The 21,307-nt window shown below is 43.5% G+C and overlaps 1 protein-coding gene across 1 annotated transcript in view; it reads left to right on the plus strand.

Moving 5' to 3' along the window:
• PDIA5 (protein disulfide isomerase family A member 5) overlaps positions 1-5,149 on the plus strand; it is a 92,502-nt gene extending 87,353 nt beyond the window's left edge. The window contains exons 16-17 of the mRNA XM_046002962.1: positions 4,373-4,507; positions 4,910-5,149. Of these exons, the coding sequence (XP_045858918.1) occupies positions 4,373-4,507; positions 4,910-4,990 (216 nt within the window). The 3' untranslated portion in view covers positions 4,991-5,149. The remainder of the gene's footprint in view (positions 1-4,372; positions 4,508-4,909) is intronic.
• Positions 5,150-21,307: the final 16,158 nt, after the last annotated feature.

The raw sequence follows: 21,307 nt of genomic DNA on the forward strand, positions 1-21,307 counted from the left end.
CCAGCCCTCTCCTGCTCATGGGGGTCACGGCCCAGAGAGGAGCTGTGTCCCTTGCCCAGGAACAGCCAGCCGCTGGTCGCTGACAACCAGAACAGAGTCTCTTGACTCCCACTTCTTCCAGAAACCCTGTGCTGCTACCTCTTAGTTAGAATTGTATTCCACCCCCCAACACACCCAGAAGCCAGTCCCTGTTCCTTCCCCAATCAATATGCTGTTGGTTGTTCACTTCCATTTTCATAGCCAGAGTCAATATTAGCTCCTGCAGAGATTTATTTTACTGAATCAATAAAGCCGCATGAGGCAGCTCATATTTTAGGTGGGGAGCCTCCCCCCCTCCCAGGAGCTTACTAGGGAACTTGTAAGTTGACACACTGGCTGGAGAGAGGGCCGCGTGCTGCTCATGTTGGCACTGAAGGCCATAGAGAAGGGGCCACAGAGGTCACGGGCCTGAGGTGGAAGTCTGGCCGATGCAGGCAGGGGCAGGGTTCCACTGGGCCGGCAAGGTGGGGCTCATCTCTCACGGCAGATCCAGGTGTCCCCACCCTGGGTGAGGCTGGCCAGCGAAGTGGGAAGCTCATCCCAGGACAGGCGCCCTGAGGCAGAGGGAGCTGCTGTAACTTTGGCCACAGTTTGTGTACTCCCTTGCGTTGACAAGGCTGTCTGTCCATCAGAAAGGAAAGCTCCCTGAGGGTAGAGACCTCATTGGTCCTTGAATTCCCTCCAGCCTTGACCCCCTCAACCTCGTTAAATGTTGACTGAATGACCACACAGTAGCATTTGATATTTTCAGAAAACTCCTCTTACTTACACTGATGCTTAAGAGGGTTATGTCATGTCCTTGTAGTAGTCACAGTAGCATAAGCAACTAAGTATTCTCTGTCCCCATTTTACACAAGAAGAGATTGAATCTTCGAGAGGTTCAAAGCTCTCCCAAAGTCGCTCAGCTGGGAAGGGGCAGCTCAGAACCAGATAAACAGGCATTGTCAGAGGTCTCCCAGAAGCAGACTCAGGTTCTGGGACTCGTTTGTAGGGCGTTTATTTGGGAAATGGTCTCAGGCCACAGCCTCAGGAATGGAGGAAGAGGGGACAGTCAGGACAGGAGCCAGAACAGGTGTATTAATGAACAGATTAGTGCATGCGTAATTGGGTTCAGCCCTGGAGGCTTCACCAGGGACAGAATCGCCTCACCCAAAGGTCAAGGAAGCCAGGAGACCTGTGCTCAAGTTCCGGCCAACACCGGCCTTCCATGGGGCTCCCTGCAGCCAAGAATTATGGGTGCCAGTGGCAAGTGTTTGGCTAAGGGGTCATGGCAGGACACCCACTATGGCAGAACAAATCTCGAAATGATCGTGTACCTTCAGTGACAGTTCAGCCCGTCTAAACCTAGAGTGGGTGTGGGGTGGGGGGCAGGCATCCAGACAGGAGAAATTGGGATAGGTGAGAAGAGGTTTATTTGCTGTCTCCTTTCCAGAGTCTAAGCTGCTTCCATGAGAAAGAGCCACACTTGACTCCTCTCCTCCTATAGAAATGGAGTGTGGAGGAGCCTTTGCAGCCAGGACAGCACTCCATGTGTATGTGGCTGTCAGCTAGTTTAGGGGATTCGAAATAAGTACACATTTTTAATTTAGTCGATTTATAAAACTGTACCCTGTATTTCCCACAGCTTCGGGGCATGTATACAAATTAAATTCATAATTTAAAGCAGATGCAGGGGGAGCCGCCACCCAGAGCAACCCTCATCAAACACTTCCTCAGCCTAGCAGAGAGCCTTGGCCCCTCGTGGGGGGCCGGACACAGAGGGCTGCCTGGGGTGCGCCACCTACCCCGGGCTGGGCCCCAGGAGCTGGAGCTCTGCCTCCAGCAGAGAGCATCTGCCTCGTGTTTCTAAATAATTCAGAGAGCACTTTAGAGGGTGAGCTGGGGTTCTCAGAAGCCTGCAGGGGCCCGTCTGCCGGCCCGGTGAATCAGGCTCAGGGCGGACGCCAGCCAGCGGCTCGTTGAACCTGCCCCACAGAGACAGCTGCCCTCCGCTGCAGCCAGTGGCTGCCTGCGGGAATGCAGGGCGAATGCCGTCCAATCTGGCTTTCACACAGAAGCTGGAGAGCCAAACTTTTATATAAAATCTTCTGGCTCTTTTTCTAGGTTGGCAGCTAATTCAGGTTTATTTTTTTTGTTGTTGTTAAATTCTATGTGGGCCAAATAGAACAGGACTGAGAGCCAGATACGGATCGTGTGCAGCGAGTTTGCAAACTCGGCTCTAAGAAGTCTTATCGTACAGACGTTCTGTAGCTGAGGTGGGAGGGAAGCAGCAGAGCGGGAGGGTGGGGGGTGGCGCTGGTGGCCCACTGGTGACAGGAGGGGAGGCTGCCCCTCGCTCCGCACTCTGTCGCCCCCCCCTGCCTGCAGAGCGGGGTTCCTGCTCACCTGGGCACCAGGTCAGCGAGCAGCAACCAGGACCGTCGGTGGCCTGCAGGGTTCTTCTACTTGGAAAGGGGGCCCCCATCCCCATGGGAAGAACCTGTAGCTGTAGAACCACGTGAGCTGTGACTATGTAATCACTTGACATTTCAAGCATGGTGATAGTTCAGTCGGAATGCCTTAATGGGCTCTGGTTCCTGGAGGCTGCGTGCTCAGTCCCCTGCAGTCCTGGTGTGGGCTGGTCCCCCCCCCCCCCCCCCCGGGCTTCTTGCACCGAGCTTCCTGCTCGGGACTTCTTGCACCTGCTGCCTAGTCCTGACTCGGGTTGTAGATCAAATCCTGTCTCCTGGGAAAGGCCTCCTTGGCCATAAAGCAGCCCCTCTGGCTATTGTCTTGAATCACCCTCTTTTAATTTCTTCAGAGCATTCACCAGGCTCTAAAATGATCTCACTTGTTATGTATCTATTAACTGCTTTCCTTCGGTAAGAGTGGCAGTCACTAAATGGCCGGGCTTCTTCAAGGTCACCCGTGTACCGCTAGCACATAAGCAGCCCTTGGGTACATGCTCACTCTTATCAGAAGCTGCCCGCCCTGCTTCTGCAATGCTTGCGTTTGGTGTGTTGCCATAAAGCGACCTTCTCTCCTCCTTCCCTGCTTTCTGACCTTCAACAGACAGAAGGTTCCCCAGGTCTGCTTTATACCCTCTTATTTTAAAAGAACGGTAAAAAATAAGGAAAAACTACCAGACTGTGGAATTTGCTAGACAGGCAGGAAGAGGCTAGTGGCCAATTTGGGAACCTCCTTCTAACTGAAAATGCCATTTGCTTTGGTCATGCTGAGTTCTTCCGGTCCCTGGAATGTGCCCCCCCCAGCTGGAACTTCTTTTTCCTCCTTCAGGCCACTGCTCAGATGGCAAACGTGTAGAGCACCTCTGTGCCCCTCCCCTTGGCACCCTGGACCTCCTCCATCACCTCATACCTCCCATGCCTTGGAATTGTTTCCCACTGACCCTCTGACAAGACACTGAGCCCCTACTAGGGGCAGAGCTTGTGTCTGGGGCCCGTAGGAGTGATTAAGAGAGCAGTGAACACTTACTGACTACTAACCATGTGCCAGGTCCTGTGCTGAGTCACCTCCCCTGGATTCTCTTGCTCAGTCCTCATAATAGCCTGATCACTTAGGTATTGTTATTACCCCCATTTTACAGATGAAGAAACTGAGGTACCAAGAGACTAGGTCATTTTCCGAAAGTCTTACTATGCTGCCAAGCCCAGATTTGCACTTCGGAAACTCGCCTTCAAAGCGCTTGTTCTTAACCTTGGTACTCTGCTGCCTCCCCAAACAGATGTTCGGGAAGTGTTAGTTGATAAATGAATGAGTCCCACCATGCCTCACAGAAAGCATCACAAAACCTGCAGTGTTTACAAATGTTCTCAGATCATCATTTCCTTGATAGCCATTATGCTCTTGATTTTTTTTTTAAGATTTTATTTATTTATTTGATAGTGAGAGAGAGAGAGATCACAAGTAGGCAGAGAGGCAGGCAGAGAGAAAGAGAGAGGGAAGCAGGCTCCCTGCCAAGCAGAGAACAGAGAGCCTGATGCAGGACTCGATCCCAGGACCCTGAGACCATGACCCGAGCCGAAGGCAGCGGCTTAACCCACTGAGCCACCCAGGCGCCCCTATGCTCTTGATTTTAAAGGGTGGTCTGAGGCCCCTGCAAGCTGAGTCCCCTAACCTTACCCATCTGCCTTGAGAACTGGAAGCAAGCTGTGGCGGTCTCAATGGAGCTCTGAGCTGGGGAGGCTCTGGTTGAGCTCTTTGTCGCTATTGAGAGAAATCAGAGAAAGCACACGACGTGGGCCCAAAGCGTGATCCATGAGCATAGGGTCCAGGCCTCGGGTCTCAAACGGGAGGCCGCCTGCGCTGACCCAGCCTTTCTCCGGGCCTGCAGATTGCCTGTGCTGCTGTGGACTGTGTCAAAGAGAAGAACCAGGACCTGTGTCAGCAGGAAGCCGTCAAGGCCTACCCCACATTCCACTACTACCACTATGGGAAGTTTGCAGAGAAGTATGACAGCGATCGGACGGTAAGCTGGGGAGAAGCATCTGCCCTGAGCTCTTTCTGTTGGGCAGAGAGACAGCCCCTGAGAAGGGCAGCAAGTCTGGGAGACTTCCCAGACACCGCAGAAGTCAGCCATGTGCATGCCGCTGGGAAGGCAAGGGCTATGGGCCTGGCTGGGAGAGTGCCCCCCTGAGATTGTCCTGGAGTCCAGCTCCCAGAGCCTGGGTGGGTTCCAGGGGTGGGGTGGCAAGGACTCCTCTGTAGCCAGGCGCGCCCTCCCGACATGGCCAGCTGCCTCTACTGGCCACTTCTCTGTGTCCAGAGGAGTGAGCACCTGGAGGGTCAGGAAAAGGGGAGAGGGGGAGAAGGTGCACATCTGCATCAGGGGTTAAAGGCTTTTTTCTCCTTCTCTTCCCCTTCCCTACAGGAATTGGGGTTTACCAATTTTATTCGAACGCTCCGGGAAGGAGACCATGAGAGACTAGGGAAGAAGAAGGAAGAGTTGTAATTTCTGCCTCAGAGAAAGCTTTTCCATTACACTGTGAATGATACCTGTTTTGTTGTTCTTTCTGAATTTCCACATGTTCAAAAGACAAAATTTTTTATAGCCGCTTATGGCCATTTTGTACAACTTTTGAAATAAAATTAAACCGATTGTTTGGTGGTATGGGTTCTTTCCACAGAGCCTGTACTAACAGAGATGAAGAGGTGGATACTCGTGTTGTCCCTCATGCCTTGCCCTCTCCTGGGAGGTGGGGAGCTAGCTGCACGCCAGTGTCCCATCTGCCTGGGAGAGACACGTGAGGGTGGAGAGTGGGCACAAGGAGGATGGCGTGGGACACTGCCCCTCTCAACCATTGGAAATCAGGACGGAGAGATCGGACCACAGCATGTCCCGTTAGAAATGACTGGTTTGGGGAGGAAGTATGTTAAGATAATTAGAAAATGGGCTGCTGAAGCTAACGGTCACTTAGTACTAGCTTTTTCTGGATCATTTCAGTTTCAGCTTGGGTGTGTTTTCCTGGACTTCATTTACATGTTTCTCTTTCTTCAACCATTTCTTGTCTTTTCCTCTCTCTAGTCCTCCCTGCTCTCCCTTCACAAAAAAGCTGACTCTCCAATCCAGAGTTGAGTGCAGTGGTCAAGCCCAGGCTCAAAGGGGCTTCTAGAATGGAGTAGGAGAGGGATCTTTGTGCCGCTGCTTGCTCTGCACACTGGAAGGGGCAGACATGGGTGGCATATTCTCCATAGGCATGCAGGTGCTGGGTCAGCACCCCCTCACCTGCCACAGTAACCTCCAGACATACTCCCATGTTCTCTGTGAAGGGACGCCACCCAGGTGCCTGGTCTACCCCAGTGTCTCACTCTGCTTCCTTCCTTCATTCCATCTCTCTCCCGACTGGCGTTTATACCAGTTGTGCTTTCTGCATTGCTGGGTGACTTAACACCAGCCTCTGGAGCCCTTGGAGCTGGAGAACCCTGTCCTGTGTCTTGTCTGCTTAGGGGGTAGAACGGCCCCTGCTTCCTCTGTCTTGACTTGACTTATAAGCTGCCATCCAAGCCTTGGATTTGGGCAGTTCAGAAGATGGGTTGCCCAAGCCGCGTGCTTAGCTTCTCACTTGCGTGTTTCTGTTGGCAACTTGGCCTTCAGGAACAGCCCTGTTTCCTAGCCTGGCCCCCTCCCAGTGGCCTCCAGCCTTCCTGCTAATGGGTCCGCTGAGAGGGGACCAATAGCACAGAGCCGCAGAGCTCCTCATGGCTGTGCTGACAGGTGCCAAGGCTCCTTCAGGTGAAATTGGAGGTTCCCAGCTCCCCAGTCCACCCCCTGCCGCTTGAGCCTTGCTTCTTTTCTCCTAAGCACGCACTTTCTCAGCAGTGGCCCACTTTCTCAGCAGTGGCCCTAGTCTTGCCTCCGGTGAATGGGCATGAAAGAAAGAGGCATGCATTTAAGCACATGTCCTGCACTCCTGCTGGGTACTGTAGGCGGCCATACAAGGAGGCACGTAATCCTGACACCGTGTAGTGTGCACCCATTCCTACAAGGGGCTCCCGAGAGCCTATGTGTGCACAGACATGCTTTTTCCCTAATGCTGACTTGGAGGCTTTGTGGGAGGAACATATTTGCTTGTGTGTTCAAAAAAAAAAAAAATGTTTTTAACTGCATCTTTAAAACAATACCTAACAAAAGCCACTTCCCGACTGAGGACAACTGGTGCCCACCTTCAAGGTGTGGGGCTTTCTTTTTGTCTATTCTGAGCCTCAAGGTCAGGTTTGCCTGGCCTGGCTTCTTGGTGTGGGCTTGAAAGCACTGGGAAATGGCATCCTCTTCTGCAGGATTTGATCATTATAAGGCATTGTCAGAATGTCTAGTGCTTACCATGACTTTGGGCATGACCTGAGCAAGTTCACCCCAGCTCCGGGCAGTGGCCTCTCTGGACACCCTACCTCCACTCCCCACCCCACCCTCATCTGTACACTCTCTCCCAGCCTTCACCTCCATTCCCCCGTTCCGGAGCTCTGCACAGACAGTGTCAGTACTGTGGCATCTAGTTAGTCCCGTTCCTCATGCCCACGCTTGTTTCATGTGAAGTTCATTGATCTTCAGTGCAGACCCCCTCCCTGCTCCTTGAGGACCTGCTGTCATCTCACCCGCCTCGGTTCCCCCGGACCCTACATTTGCAGGCAGATTTCTCTGCAGGAAGTGTCTGTGGGTTAGGGGAGAACTGATTCCCAATCTTCTTTCTGGGCTTTGACATAACCTTCACCTCAATTTCTATCCTTTGGGTTACTACTTCTATGTCCCCTCCCCGCTGGTTTGCCTTAGCTTCCCGCCTTCCTCTGCATCCCCCATGCCTCTTGCCCACACCAGTGATTCCCCATCACTGCCTAACTGGAGCTTTCAGAGCTGGCCCCCCAACACTTCTCATCTTCCCCATACTACTGCCTCCCTTTCTAGAAGTGCTTGGCTTCCAGAAACTTAAGGAGGTGATGCTCTGGGTTTAAGAAGTGGGGTGTGTGTGTGTGTTTTCTCATTGTGGTTTTGATTTGCATTTCCCTGTTGAGCATCTTTTCAGTGCTTTTTGGCCATTTATAGATCTTCTTTGGAAAAACGTCTTTTGCCCATTTGTCATATGTGTTGTTTGTTTTTTTTATCATTGCTGTCTTCCAGAAGTTCTGTATATTTTCTAGATATGAATCCCTTATCTGATCTGATATGCAAATGTTTTCTGCCATTCTGTGGGTTATCTTTTCACTTCCTTAATAATGCGCTTTGATGCGCACAAGTTTTTAATTTTGATAAAGTCCAGTTTATCTATTTTTTTCTTCTGTTGTCTGTGCTTTTGGTTTAGTATCCAAGAAATCATTACCGAATCCAGTGTCCAAAGCTTTTCTCCTATGTTTCCCTCTAAGAGTTTTATAGTTTTAGGTCTCATGTTTAGGACTTTGATCCATTTTGAGTTAAATGTAAACATGGTTTCACATATGGCTATCCATTTTCCCCACCACCATTTGTGAAAAAGACCATCATTTCCTAATTGAATCTTGGCACCCTAGTCAAAAATCATTAGACCATATATGTGAGGTTTTATTTCTGGGCTTCCTATTCTATTGCATTTTTCTAGACATCTGTCTTTATGCCAGTACCATAGTTTGGATTACTGTAGATTTGTAGTAAGCTTTGAAATTAGGAAGGGAAATTCCTCCAACTCCATTCTTCTTTTTCAAGATGATTTTAGCTGTTCAGGGTCCCTTGAAATTCCACATGTCTGTGCCATTAATTGTGTGTGTAATTCATAAAACCAACACTGCAATCAAAATGCAAAACTATCCCACCACTATAGAGATTTTTGCTGTGTTTCTTTATGTTTACTCCTGTTCTCCCCTCCTCCTCACAAACGTTGGCAACCACTAACTTGTTTTCCATCTCTAGCCTTTGCTCCTTTGGGGAATGTTATATAAATGGAATCCAACAACAAGTAATCTATTAAGATGGACTTTTTTCACTCTGCATAATGTCCTCAAGAGCCATCCAGATTGTATGTATCAGTATCTTGTTTCTTTTTATTGCTGAGCAGTATTCCATGGTATGGAGGGATGTACCACAGTTTAACTATTTACCTATTAGGGAACATTTTTGTTGTTCCCAGTTTGGGACCACTACAAATGAAGCTGCCTTTTGTCTAGAGGTAAATTTTCATCTCTTTGGGGTAAATACCAGGAATATGATAGCTGTGTCATATGTTAAGGGTATATTTAGCTTTTAAAGAAATTGCCAAAATTTCCAGAGTGGTTGTACCATTTACTTTCTTACCAACAATGTATGAGAGATACAATTTCTCCATATCCTGTCCAACATTTGTCATTTTTAAAAATTTTAGCTGTTCTAATAGGTGTATAGTAATATGTCATCATGGTCTCACTGTACATTTCCCTAATGATTAGCAATGTTGACTATTTTTTTAATGTGCTTATTTGCCACCTGTATATCCTCTTCAGTGAGATGACTCTTGTCTTTTGCCCATTTTCTAATTGGACTGTTACTTTTTTACTGTTGAATTTGGAAGTTCTTTATATATTCTAGACACTAATCCTTTGTCAGGTATGTGGCTTGTAAATATTTTCTCTTATCTGTAGTGCATTTTTTAATCTTAACAGTGTTTTTCAGAGAGCAAAAGTTTTTAATTTTAACAAAATCAATTTAACTTATTTCATGCTTTTGGTGTCATATCTAAGAACTCATCACCAAGCCCTAGGTCCTAAAGTTTTCCTTCTATGTTTTTTTTCTCAAGTTTTACATTTAAATATATGATCCATTCTGAGTTAATTTTTGTACAAGGTGTGAGACTTAGATTAGGCCTGTGGTGTCCAATTATTTCAGCACCAGTTTTTATAGACTATCCTCTACTGCATTGCTTTGGCACCTTTGTCAGAAAACAGTTGGCTATACTTACAGAGGTCTACTTCTGAATTCTCTGTTCTATTGATTATATATGATATATAGCATATATAATATATGATATTTATAATTATATAAGATTATGCTTATATAATGTACTTGTTATATAGTAAGTCTCAATATCAAGTAGACTGATTTCTCCCTTTTTTCAAAGTTGTTTTAGCTGTTGCAGTTCTTTTTCCACATAAAATTTATTATTTTATTTTTAAGATTTTTGTATCTATTTTAGATAGTAAGCATGCATGGAGGGAAGGGCAGAGGGAGCAAATCTTCAAGCAGACTCCCCACTGAGCGTGGAGCCCGTGATGGGGCTCCATCCCACAACCCATGAGATCATGAACTGAGCCAAAACCTAGAGTCAGACGCCTAACTGAATGATCCACCCGGGCACCCCTTCCGTATAAATTTTAGAGAATCTTGTCTATATCAAAACGTTTTCTGGGATTTTTTCCTTTCCGGTGATTCAGGAAAAAAGAATATACGTATACATATATGTGTGTATATGCACAGAAATGTGTCTGTGTACACATGCATACATACGTATATACAAACACACAGAAAGATAAAGCCAAAGACACAAAATATAAATAACTGGTGAATCTTAGGCAAAGGGTATATATGACTTTTTATAAGTTTGAAATTACATCAAAATAAAAAGTGCTTCTCTTACCCGCCCCCTTCCCCCCACAGCCACACACACAGAAATTACACATGGAAAAAAAAAGCCTGCCCTCAATACATAAACTCGGCGACCCAGTTTACCAGGGAGGGCCTGAGTTTAACTGTCTAGGCAGCTGTGCGTCCTGTGTGGCCAGGACCCAGAGTTCCCCGGTGCTCCCACAGAAGACTGCAGAAGTTGGCAGAGTCTGGCTGAGTTTGCTAGAGGGTATCCCCTCAGTGACATCACAGGCCAGCCTCAGAGGTTGGGGGGGCACGCCACCAGGAGGTATGAGGTGGTGCCCAGCCAGGACTAGAGAAGGAAAGATGGCGCATGAGCCCCAGAGTGGCTCAGTAGCAGACAGCCCCAGAGTACCCCACAGCAGGCCCAGTTGGCCCTCAGCAACCACCACTCCAGGTGCAGTGTTGACTACCAGGGCACGCAAGGATCTGCACGACCCACTGTGGGCCTAGGTCCCTACTTGGCTGTCTCAAGGGCAAAGTGAAAGTTTGCACCTTATAGGAGAAGGCGGCTTTGAAAGACTGGGCATTTACCTAGGGAGTCATCCTATAGTTACCTGAAGAGCATTTTCAGTTTATTGGATCAGACGGAGATCAGAACTTCTACTAAATCAATTAGTAGGAAAACACACCCACTTCCAATTTTTTCTGCATAAATAGGCACTGTGTAAATACACAACTCCTACATTTCTGATAAAATGTAGTGCCCAGTACTGAGCACAAGAGTCCAGCCGAGAACTGTCCAGCATAGTGGGAAAAGACCATGAATCCCTCATTCCAGATCCTATAAGATGTATCTTGGCTAATCTAGTCCAAGCTTACCAGCTTTCTCTCAACAAAAGCCATCAAAACTTTTCATACTGTTTACAGAAAGACCAACCCTTGATAGTTCATTTTCGTTAAATTTTTTTCTTCACTGATCTTCAAGGTAACACGTGTTGTAAGAAACTTGGAAAAATGCAGAAAAGCATGCAAAAGAAAACCTAAATCAGTCATAGCCTTGCACTCATCAGTTATTCAATAGGTTGGTGTACTGTCTTTTAATTTTTTAATAAAGATTTATTCGTTTGTTTATTTGAGAGAGAGAACGTGCGCGCTCAGGTTGGGGGAGGGGCAGAGGAAGAGGGACATGCAGACTCAGCTCCTCGCGCAGCCCCACACAGGGCTGGATCCCACCACACCAAGATCGCAACCCAAGTGGAAATCAGGAGTAGGATGCTCAACTGACTGAGCCACCTAGGCACCCCTGTCTTCCAATTTTTTTTTAATCACACACAATGAAATCTCTTAGTATTTTATGACTTGAAAATCATTTTACAGGGTGTGTATAAATTTTTCTGTATCCTTAGGTATTCTTCCTCAACCTAATTTTAAAAGACTGGATAGTAGAGGGTCTCAACATTATTTCTTGGCACTATTGACGTTTTGGAACATAATTCTTTGTTGTGGGGAAGCTTTCCTGTGCATTGGAGAATTCTTAGCGGTATCTCTGGCTTCTTTCCCCTAAACGCCAGTAGCACTCTCCTTCCCAACAGGTTGTGATAACCAAGAGACTCCAGACTTGGCCAAAATCAACCCCTAGTTGAGAACTACCATGATATGTCATTTCAGCCTATGTAAATACCATCCTTTCCTTACAAATCTGTGTCATTAGATGTATATGTCATTTATAGTTATTCTCTGTCATACATAATGCTGGGATGGACATCTCTGGTTTTGTTATTTTACACATTTTCAGAAGTGACTTTCTGGGTCAAAGAATATACTTATTTTTAACACCTGTAATATATACTGTCAATTTTCCTTCTGTGATGTGCCTATTTATATTCTTACCAAGAGTATATGAGATTACCTGGGTTTTGTTTTGTTTTGTTTTGTTTTGTTTTAACTCTGGCTAGCTCTGGGAATTAGAATTTTTCAAGATCTTTGCAAATTATATTTTTGATATAATTGTAAGACAAAATTATTCTGGTTACCTTTATCTCGAAAATCCATCTTTGTTTTAGCCTGCCAGGATGTTTTAGATTCTGTTTTTGTCTCTGACAAGCTTTCTATCTTTAACTTCATGTCACTTGCAAATTTGATAAGAATTAAAACATGAAAGACAGAGGATAGCCTGGAACTTTGTCACAGGCCAATGGAAAACTTTCTGTCAGTCCATTAGTTCTGCATCGGTAGGCAAGAGTCATTAGCAAGTTCCTAACCCAGTCAGTTGTCCCGCCTCCAGCTCCTATCTTCCAGCCTTTCCTGAAAAATACAGTGAAAAGTGACGTCAGATATTTTGTTCAGGTCTGGATATACTATGGCTACCACATTCCTGTGCTCCATCTAATAACCCCGTGAAAGAATAATAAGCCTTCACCCATGCACAACCCCTGCTAACGATGGAAGCATCTTTAGCGGCCAGTTTCATCCAGGGCTTATACCCTTCCATGGTGTTGTGATGGAGAGGTCGAGGCTCCAGGAGGCCAGATGAAGTTAGGCAACTTGTCCAAGTGGGTGGCTGAGCTTGCATGCAACTCAGGGGCCCTTTCCCTCCCCCATAACCAGCAGAACTTTCAGTTGCCTCCTTCCCAACACTCACTAGTCATTGCTGAACTAACCAGCATAATGCTGCTCAGTACCACTTCCCTTTCCTGGACCGAGACGTCACCACGTCTCACATTCTTTCAGACCCCATTGGAGAGATCCGTCCAGGCCAAAAAATTTGAAATTATACTTAGAGCAAGCAAGTGCTTTTCTTCAAACTCTCAACCAAAGTTGATTTTTTACAAATTTGTCTTTGTTTTATATATCTTCTCTACAAAACAAAATCAACTAACACCTAATACTTCAATATATATGAAATATATAACATTTATATTATACACAAAATATGTATTTAGTTATTAACTTAGTGTGCATATATTTTTAGATTGTATGTATACATATATGTATATTTATATATAGAAGTATATATATTTATGTACACTAAATTAATAATCAAATTATATACATATATATAATTATATATATAGAGAGAGAGAGAGAGAGAAATGTTTTTATTTTTTGTATGATTTAAAGGTTATTCAAATCTAATAGCACTATTAGTAATACTTTTAAAATTAACATATAATGTATTATTTGTTTCAGGGGTACAGGCCTGTGAGTCATCAGTCTTACACAATATACAGTGCTCACCATAGCACAGACCCTCCTCAGTGTCCACCACCCAGCCACCCCATCCCTCCCATCACCCTACCCTCCAGCAATTCTTAGTTTGTTTCCTGGATTAAGAGTCTCGTATGCTTTGTCTTCCTCTCTGGTTTCATCTTGTTTCATTTCCCCCTCCCTTCCCCTATAATCCTCTGTCTTGCTTCTCAAATTCATCATATCAATGAGATCATATGATAATTTCCCGAGAAACTGTCTTTATTGTCCTCCAGTTTCATGCCCCAGAAAGAATTGCTGTCAAGTTTGATGTGTATCCGGCCAAGAATTTGTTTTGTTTTCTTTTTGAGGCTCACAAACATACGGTATGCTTTTTATGTGTGTGTATGTATGTGTGTACATGTATTTGTGTATGTATATGTATGCATATGTAGATACACAGATCCAGAAAATTCTTTTCCACCAAGGTCACATACATTTGACCCTTGAGTAACATGGAGATTAGGGGCACCAACTTCCCCATGCAACCAAAACACAACATATAACTTTTTCCTCCCCCAAAACTTAACTGCTAATAGCCTATTGTTGACTGGAAGTTTTATTGAAAACATATAAAATCAACTAACAAATATCTGGTCGGTTATATACATTATATACTGTATTCCTATAATAAAGCTAGAGAAAAAGTGTCATTTAAAAATCATAAGGAAGAGAAAACACATTTACAGTACTGTACTGTGTCTATCAAAAAAGTCCATGTTTAAGTGGATTTGCACAGTTCAAACCTGTGTTGTTCAGGGGTCAACTGTATAAATTCATTTGTGTTCTTCCTGGTATTTTAAAGTACATCTCAAATTTATTTCAATTTCAATTTTTTTCAAAATGGCTACCCACTTGCCCCCAACACCATTTTGGAAGAGTTTGTCTTATCCCCACTGAAATGCCACTTCACCTCATAGTACATTTCAAAATCTATTTGGATGCCATCCATCATGCCCTGTTCCATTACTTTGTCCATTTTCATTTCATTTGTTTTTTAAAGTCCCATTCTAGGGATGCCGGGGTCGCTCAGTCGGTTAAGCGGCTGTCTTCGGCTCAGGTCATGATCCCAGCGCCCTGGGATCGAGTCCCACATCGGGCTCCTTGCTCTGCAGGGAGCCTGCTCCTCCCTCTGCCACTCTGCCTGCCTGTACTCTCTCTATCTCTCTGACAAATAAATAAAATCTTTAAAAAATAAAATAAAATCCCATTCTAATTACTTTTTTATTTTCAGAATTTCCCTGACTGTTTTTGCATATTTTTTTCAGTTAAACTATTTGTCTTGGATCTCAGTTTCTTATCATCCAAGATCATCCTATCCTTTTCAGTACAGTAATGGTTCTCTTTTTTTTTTTTAAAGATTTTATTTATTTATTTGACAGAGAGAAATCACAAGAGAGGTAGGCAGAGAGAGAGGAAGGGAAGCAGGCTCTCCGCTGAGCAGAGAGCCCGATGTGGGACTCGATCCCAGGACCCTGAGATCATGACCCGAGCTGAAGGCAGCGGCTTAACCCACTGAGCCACCCAGGCGCCCAGTAATGGTTCTCTTTGATGGAGTAAACAGAAATAATCATTGTGGGGTTCACTCTTTTACCTGGTCCATCAACATGAGGCAGTTGGCTCTAACCAGTGAGCCCAGGTCTCCTGCCCCCAACCCCTCATTCTTGACTTCATTACAACAGCCCTTTTGTCTTGTCCGTAGCTCTTTGTTGCAAGCCTCAGTCCGCTGGGCTTCCCAGGAACCCCCTCTGGATCTCCCTATATGCCCTCCTTGTTCCCTGTTGCTTTCTGATATAAGCCAGCCTCCCAGCACAACCCCCACTGGATTCTTCCCCGAGTGTTCCTTTTCTTTTCACTGAGATCACTTCCGATTGTAAAGTCAGAAAACATTTCCAGGAATGTCTTCATCCTCTCCAGCCACATCTCCTACTCTAAATATTTCAGCTTAGAGGAAAGGCATTCTTTCCATGAGAACACCCCACAGCCTGAGTTGAGGACTATGCCCCATGGGTCCCAGATGCCTTCCCCCCTCAAGCTCCAAGTCCCACACAATGAGGAAAAGGAAGGAAGAGATGCCATCAGCATTTTGTCATTGGAAATCAGTAACCCCAAGGGGTGAATTTCCTGCAATCACCAGAATTTTCTGCCTCTTCACTCCTTGGGAAAAGGATAGATTGACATTCATGCTCATTTTTTCCCCCAGGTACAGTGATGCCCAATCCTGGCTTCATGATTAACTACTTGGGGACCTTGAAAAACTATCAGGGCCAGGGTCCCACCCCAAAACCACCGAATCAGAATCTCTGGGAAGGGGTCCCTGGCATTGACAAGTGCTGAAAGATCTCCAGGTTGTTCTAATGTGCAGCTGAAGTTCAGAACCAGTGGGTTGAGTCCTGCAGGCCTCACCGGTGTGCACCACTGAGCTTACGTACACATATGGAAGCAAGGCTAGGGGAATTTGGAAAAAATCAAGGGAAGGACGTTTTTCCAATGTTATTCTCCAAAGTTGGAAAGTTTTCATTATGATTAAGTAATTAAGTTGCTTGTGATCTACCGCTACCTTTAAGTCTCCTAAAAGTTGTTTCTAAAAAACATTCAGTACAAAGCAATATATGTAAATCTGTCCACGTTATCAATGCAATGCAGGGTCCGTGCAGCTAAAATATCCTGGCTCCACGACTCAAAGGCAGCCGAGCAAGTGACGGTAACACCACCACTGTATCTGGGCAGACTAGGGAGGGAGCAGGACAGGCAGAACATGACACTTCAAATGCGGCCACATCACTGGGTGATCAGCCTGGCAACAAGGCTGGGAGTCTGCCAAGCAAATGTCTCCTCTAACAGGATGTTAAAGCCTCGGCAGACTAACACTTTAATTCCTGTCATCATCTGACTGCTTTCAAACCTTCCACTTTACGCAGCATGGAAAGAAATTGGTCTGGGTTTCAAAACTCTTCTATCAAGAAATAAACTAACACGTGAAAGCATGGGGGGCTTATCTGAATGCAAGCAGACACGGGGTTTCAGAAGTCTTTGACATGCTGGGAAAGAAAAGAGATGTCTGAGGAAGGTAAATTGCTGATAGCAGTAACTCAGAGGATGGACTGGAGTAAATCAGGTTGCCTCAGCCAGGACGGGCAGGGGGCTGCTCCACCGCACGAGGGAGCCATGGAACCTGGGAGTACACCTTTAGCTCTGCGTGTATTCCACTTGTCCTCTTGTTTGCAGCCTCACTTTTGGGTGTACTTGGGACCCCTAATCCTAAACCTGCCCAGGGTTCTATGATGTGAATCTGCTTCCAGGCTCTTCCCCTGCGGGCTGGGCTTCTGGTCTACCAAGCCAGTGACCACCCCACTGACAGATGAAGGATGGCTGCCCAAAACCATTGTTAAGAGGTACATCTCTCAGCCTCCCTTACAGAGAGTGCTTCGAGCCCTGAGTTCACCATGAGTGGGGACTGAAGTCTATACAGTTTAGGGACCCTCTTTAAGGAAAAAAATACAAAATTAGGGACAAAGGCAAATATTTATTCAGAATGAAATAAATCACAAGTGAAACACGTAACCTGAAATATACCAGAAATAACACCAAATCCAGAAAAATAATACTTCTTTCTTTCTTTTCTTTCTGGGATCTGCTCAACTGTCATCTCCTCAGGGAAACTTCCTCTCTCACCTCCCCATGCAAAGGGGCCAGCTCCCTTCCCCATCACCTCCAGCACTTACCTGGCTTTCCTTTATTTCCCTAGCACATGTCTCTTGGAATGTCATGTCTACTATTATTTGTTTGCTTATTGTCTTTCTTCCTCACTAGAATGTAAGGTCTGGGAAGGCAAAAACATTTTCTGTCTACTTTTCCATATTGTCCCAACACGCAGGATGTGGTAAGTGCCTGATGAATGTTTGTACAGTATTTTGGAAATTTTCATACAGAATTCAATATTGTACAAACTATATTTAGAGTATTATCTTGTTTTTATAACAATATGCACAGGAATACACATAGGAAAGAAGACCAGAAATAAATAGGTCAAAATATTAAAAGTGATTATCTCTGGATGATAAAATTATAGCTGATTTTCATTTCCTTTATCCTGCTTTCCTAGATATTCCAATTTCTTTTCAATGAGGTATTACAAATTTTAGATAAATTAAAGGTAAGGTGCTCATGATGAAATGTGAAGTAAGAAAAGGTAAATACAAAAATCTAATGTATCTAATAAAGGGGCACTCGGGTGGCTCAGTTGATTAAGTGTTCTCAGGGTCCTGGGATCGAGTCCCACATTAGACTATCTGCTCAGTGGGGAGCCTCCCTCTGCCCCGCTCCCCAACTCATGTACTTGGATGCTCTCTCTCTTTCTTTGTCTCTCTCATATAAATTTTAAAAATCTTTTTAAAAATGTATCTAATAAGATCCTGATCCTGATTTGTTCAGTTGTGTTTTGTTTTGTTTTTTAGTTAAAAAAAAAAAAAAAAAAAAGACTTGGGCACCTGGGTGGCTCAGTCATTGGGCGTCTGCCTTAAGCTCAGGTCATGATCCTGGAGTCCTGGGAGCAAGTCCCGCGTGGGGCTCCTTGCTCAGCAGGAAGCCTGCTTCTCCCTCTCCGTCTTCCCCTTGCTTGTGTTCCCTCTCTCACTGTGTCTCTATCTGTCAAATAAATAAATAAAATCTTTAAAAAAATAAAGACTTGAAGAAAATACAGCAATAAATTAATAGTGGTTACCCTTGGAAGTTGGAATAACAGGAAGTTTTCATTTCTTACTTTTTTGTGTTTTTGCAGTTGTTGTAATAGGCATGAATTACTTTGATGACCTACAAAAATTAAGACAAATATTAAGAAAATGTCTTAGGAAATAGTAAGAAAAAAACACAGAAATTATAAAAAAAAAATGAAGTCCCCTTAACTAAAAATACAGCTAGATATTTGGTGGTGTTCAAAGAAAGGGCAGGAGACAGAAAAAAAAGAAGGGCACCCAGAAGGAGGGAGTAACCTGGGAATGAAGACCTTGATGAGATTACAATAAAATAGTCATAAGAGAAGAAAGAAGAAACCAACTACAGGGAGGGACAAACATAATAATGGAGAAGGAGAAATGGAGCAAAGACCTTCAAATTAAGTAAATTGGACTTTCCTTCATTTGACTCAAATAAATGCCCACCCTTAGAGCTTCCTAAATTTTGGAAAAATCCAAAGCTAGGTGGTAAGTAAATGGATATTATTTTGTAAACTTCTGATGGGGTCTTTTAAAAAGCTTTGAACAAAAAATACATTTTGAAATTGCCCCCAAAGCCTTAGCTCCAGTTTTTCAGAAGAGGCACTTCAGTCAGGATATTCATGACTGGACCTAATTGTGTATTAATTCCAATGGTGATGATTGGAATCATAACTGCAAATAACAGGACACATTCTTGTGATCTCTTAAGACTACCTGGGTGATGGAATAATAATGATAATTAGGACATGGTGAATCTACCTTCTCACCATGAAATAAAATCCCAAATAGAAGTAGTTAGTATTCATTGAAAGCAGCATGTGAATAATCAGATAAAAGAAAAGTACTTAGTGAAAGTACAAAAACACTTGGTGAAAAGTCCTTTAACATTATTTTTGTAGCACAATAAAATAAAAATGTGGATTAGTTTTAAAATTCATAGCTTATCTAAAGGAATTCCCTAGGACTTACTGCCTACATATAAAATTACTTTAAAGAGAGAAATAGGGGACTGTATAATAAAGTGGAAAGAATTCAGAGTTCCTTTTTACTGGAATACACATTGATATGTGAAAGTGCTTTTAATTAGAGATAATTAAAATAATAGGTTATATTTAAAATAATTACATATTGAAAGATGTCTACAAAATGATGGGAACTTGGCTATAAAATTTTAACATGAGCAATATCAAGTCATAATAATACCTTATCTAAATGCATTTTTTTTATTAATCTATCTATTCACCTCACTTGCCTTTCTGCCTAGGAGAAAACCCCCCAAAACTTTACTTACGTATGGACCCTGGTTCAGCAAGTACAGAAGAAATTTACTGGAGTTGTTTCTCTATGACAAAGTCATAAACATAAATTTACTATTGAAATAAAATTTGAAAGTAACAGATCCCTGGAACTATATATTCAAATTCACATATCTATAGCTATAGATAGCTACATATTTAATATATGACAGATCTGACCATGTTTCTCACAATAATAATTAAAGGAAATAAAACTAGAATGTCACACCTATGGAGGATGTTGAATTTAAGTACTCAAAAAATGAAATGTAAATTTAAAAAGCAGCTTTTATTTTCATCTAAATTATGAATATTTCTTTAAATGATGGTACCCAAAACATGATCATTAATCACCATCAACAGCGTTTTGAAGTGAATCAAACCTTTTGGAAAGTAATCTGGCAATATATATTGAGAGATACATAAAATTATAACTCTCAATCTAGCAGTTCTAGTTCTAGGAATGTATCCCAAGGAAATAATCCTAAGCATGGGAACAACTATAAGCAAAGAAAATATTGATCTATGCATGACTCGTAATAGATTAAAAAAAAAAAAAAAGGAGGGGAGCCTGCGTGGCTCAGTGGGTTAAGCCTCTGCCTTCGGCTCTGATCATGATGCCAGAGTCCTGGGATCGAGCCCCGAATCGGGCTCTCTGCTCAGCAGGGAGCCTGCTTCCCCTCTCTCTCTGCCTGCCTCTCTGTCTACTTGTGATCTCTCTCTCTGTCAAATAAATAAACACATACATATGTACATACATACAATCTTTAAAAACAACAACAACAAAAACAAGAAGAGGGAGATTTTCCTGGAAAGATGCCAAGTATTTAATAAAAGAATATTTATGTAAACTATAGCACATTCATTTGGCATATTCTACAGCTGGTAAAAATGCTAGTTATGAAAACTAGGGAGAAACATGGAAAGAATCTTATGGCATACTAAATTTAATAGCATAACACAAATTTATATATACTATATGATTGCAATTCTTCAAAGATATGCTAAAAAAAAAGTACCAGAACTAAGTACACGAAAATGATAATGACGGGGCTACTAGGGTGATCAGAGTGAGGGCACTTTTATCCCTTTTCTCTACTTTCTGTATTTTCCTGATTTGATTATATTATTTTAAAAAATCAATGTGTTACTAAATTTTTGGACCAAGGGTTTGCTAATGTGGGATTTTTTTTTTTTGGCAATTTTTTTCCAGCATTTTCAATTCTAGTATTTTTCTGAAGGCTTGATAAAACTAGATGGTAGGAACCTAAAGTAAAATTTTGCAGAAAATTTTAGGTAAATTACACATGGAAGGCATATGAAATATGTGAAAAAAATGTATGGAGAAAAAAATGTTTTATGTAATATAATTCCTATTTTTGAAAAGTATTTTTTATTAAAAATAAGTCTTGACCAAGACACCTGGGTAGCTCAGTCACTTGAGCATCAGGCTCTTGGCTTTGGCTCAGGTTGTGATTTCCGGATCCTGGGATCAAGTTGAGTGGGTTTCACTATTGGCTTGGAATCTGCTTAGGATTCTCTCTCTACCTCTCCCCCTGCCCCTCCCCTCTCTTTCTCTCTCTCTCTCAAATAAATAAATAAATCTTTAAAAGCCTTGGCCTTCCTCTTTATGACATGAAAATCAAAAGCAACAAAGGAAAAATAGATAAATTGGATTTCATCAAGATTGAAAACTTGTTCTTCCAAGGACATTGTTGAGTAAATGAAAAGATGGGGCGCCTAGGTGGTTCAATTGGTTGAGTGATAGACTCTTGGTTTCAGCTCAGGTCATGATCTCAGGGTCATGAGATTTGCCCCACGTCAGGCCCGGCGTTGAGCTCTGTGTCCTCTTGTCCTTCTCCCTCTGTTCCTTCCCCTGCTCATGCTTGCTTGCTCTCTCTGTCATAAATTAACTGATTAAATCTTTAAGAAAAAAAGAAGAAGAAGAAAGTAAAAAGACAACCTTCAGGGTGGGAGAAATTATTTGCAAA

Source organism: Meles meles, chromosome 4 (genome assembly GCF_922984935.1).
Source record: "Meles meles chromosome 4, mMelMel3.1 paternal haplotype, whole genome shotgun sequence".
NCBI lineage: Eukaryota > Metazoa > Chordata > Mammalia > Carnivora > Mustelidae > Meles > Meles meles.